The 2041-nt window shown below is 39.3% G+C and overlaps 1 protein-coding gene across 2 annotated transcripts in view; it reads right to left on the minus strand.

The window, feature by feature from the left end:
- Positions 1-2041, minus strand: part of PISD (phosphatidylserine decarboxylase) — an 8485-nt gene that overhangs the window by 4480 nt on the left and 1964 nt on the right. For both annotated transcript variants that reach the window (XM_009877347.1, XM_009877346.1), the window contains exon 2: positions 1146-1311. In XM_009877347.1, the coding sequence (XP_009875649.1) occupies positions 1146-1311 (166 nt within the window). The remainder of the gene's footprint in view (positions 1-1145; positions 1312-2041) is intronic.

Below are 2041 nucleotides of genomic sequence, written 5' to 3' on the forward strand. Positions count from 1 at the left end.
ATAGCTCAGCTACATTTAGCTCCAGACTAAAAGTTAGGTTTTTTTCCTCCTTCTTAGTGTCATCGTATATTCTCTATATTAATTATATCCTTCATAATTAAGTCTTGCAAAACACAGCCAAGACACGGAGAGAATCACACACTACCTGAGAGCCTGTCCGTCATATCAAATACAGCAAATTAAGATTTCACTCGCGACTCACTGTCCTACTTCACATTAAAATAGTGAGGTCTCAGAAAGCAAGCACCAACCTAATCTTACTTCAGATGAAAAACTTCTAAATGAACAGTACCTTAGGTTATATGAACTGAAGTGCTGAAGTACTGAAGAAAAAATGTTTTGCCATTTTGACATGCCTTATATAATATTAATTTCTAAAATTAATTGTTGCTCAGTTTTTCACGAACACTGACAATATGCAAATACAACTGTAAAAATCAAGGAAACTGTCAAAAGTAATATTTCCTAGTAGCCCCTTCTCTTGAAGAGAATCTTGTTTTCAAGTTGATGGAATCAAACAGAACAGCTGTACAATGAAATAATCTTAAGAATGACAATTTTGTTGCAGTTTTCAATCAAATTATTTGTGCAGTTGTTGCATTCTGAAATTGCATGATGTGTAGAGAGGATAATTGTGTGCAGTAACACCCTGCTGCTCTCAGCGGTGTCAGAACAGAGATTTGCTCTCTATCATTTGGACTGGCTGCATTACAAATGCTCAAAAAACTTGAGGAACAAACCCTCTCTGTGCAAAAATGACAGAAAAACAAGAAACCGTTTCCATGTGGCCAGGAAAGAGAACTTGGCAATAGGTTTGGTCTACCTTATCCTAGCTCTGACACTCTGAGGTGACTGAATTAATTCAAAAGTTTTCGTTGATTTTCCTGGGTAGACAGACCCCTGACTGTCAAGAGGACAAAGAAATTCTCTGTCACTGAAAAAACTACTTGTCTGTGAAGCAATTAGTCAACGCAACTATGAACAGTAAAGACGAAAGGGGAACATGAATTGCATCTCTCTGCTTTCACACGGGTGATCATCAGCCTGTCCTGTCTCAAGGATCTCTCCACCCAGCTGCTGCCAGCTCCCTTCGGTATAGAACAGCCAATGTACACGAAGCGCAAGAGAGACCTGCTCACACTTACCCTGCTCATAGGCCTCCATCCCACTCTGGTCAAGGGTTTAAGAGCACCGAAAGGCAGAAGATAATAGAGAATAGTCAGAGGCCAAGAACGGAGTTTCAGAGCAGGCCTAGACATACAGCTTAGCTGGCCCAACCTTCGCCTCAGGGCCAGCTGGGGAAATTGCAACCTGAAAGATTACATACACAACATAAGAGGGTCAGCCATCTCTGCTTCAGAACCACCAGCTTCTCATAGCTGGGGGTGGTTTATTCCTGCTAATCTTTACTTAAACATTGATTCTGCAAGCCTTTATTCCTTTATTTTGATCACTTCTTCTCCTTCCCAAAATAGAAGACCAGTTTATCTCAGAAAAAAAAAAAAAAGAATTCTCTGTCCAAAAAAACAGTGTTCACTCTCACGGGTCACATTTTGTGAATGACACTCTCAAAGATTAAAGGCAAGATCACTTGCAGGTGGCATCTGAAAACTAAGTCACAGCTGGTTTATCCAACAAACAACATAACATAATAGCTTACAATAGAAATAACAAAAAGCAAAGGTTCTTGCAAATACCAAAAGATCATCCCCAGAAAATGTTTCTTAGGACAGCTCCAGCTGTTGGATAGCCAAAGTGATCAGCAAATATTCTCAAGGGAATCTGTGATACTGAGACTTTTTTAATAAAAACTCTGCAGAGGCACAATTTTAAGGAAAGAAATAATCTGATGAAATAAATCCTTGAAACCAAATAAACTGAAGTCACTCAGAGGGTTCACATGTTGAAGGCATCTTGACTAGAATGTGCCTCAGGTTGTATTTTGTATTGAAAAGATGTTGGGAGACAAATTTACACAGACCTGGTAGTTATTCACTAACTTCAGGAAACAAGCTCTTGAGAAACAACAGGAGTGGCATTC

Source organism: Apaloderma vittatum, unplaced genomic scaffold (assembly GCF_000703405.1).
Source record: "Apaloderma vittatum isolate BGI_N311 unplaced genomic scaffold, ASM70340v1 scaffold30389, whole genome shotgun sequence".
Taxonomy (NCBI): Eukaryota; Metazoa; Chordata; class Aves; order Trogoniformes; family Trogonidae; genus Apaloderma; species Apaloderma vittatum.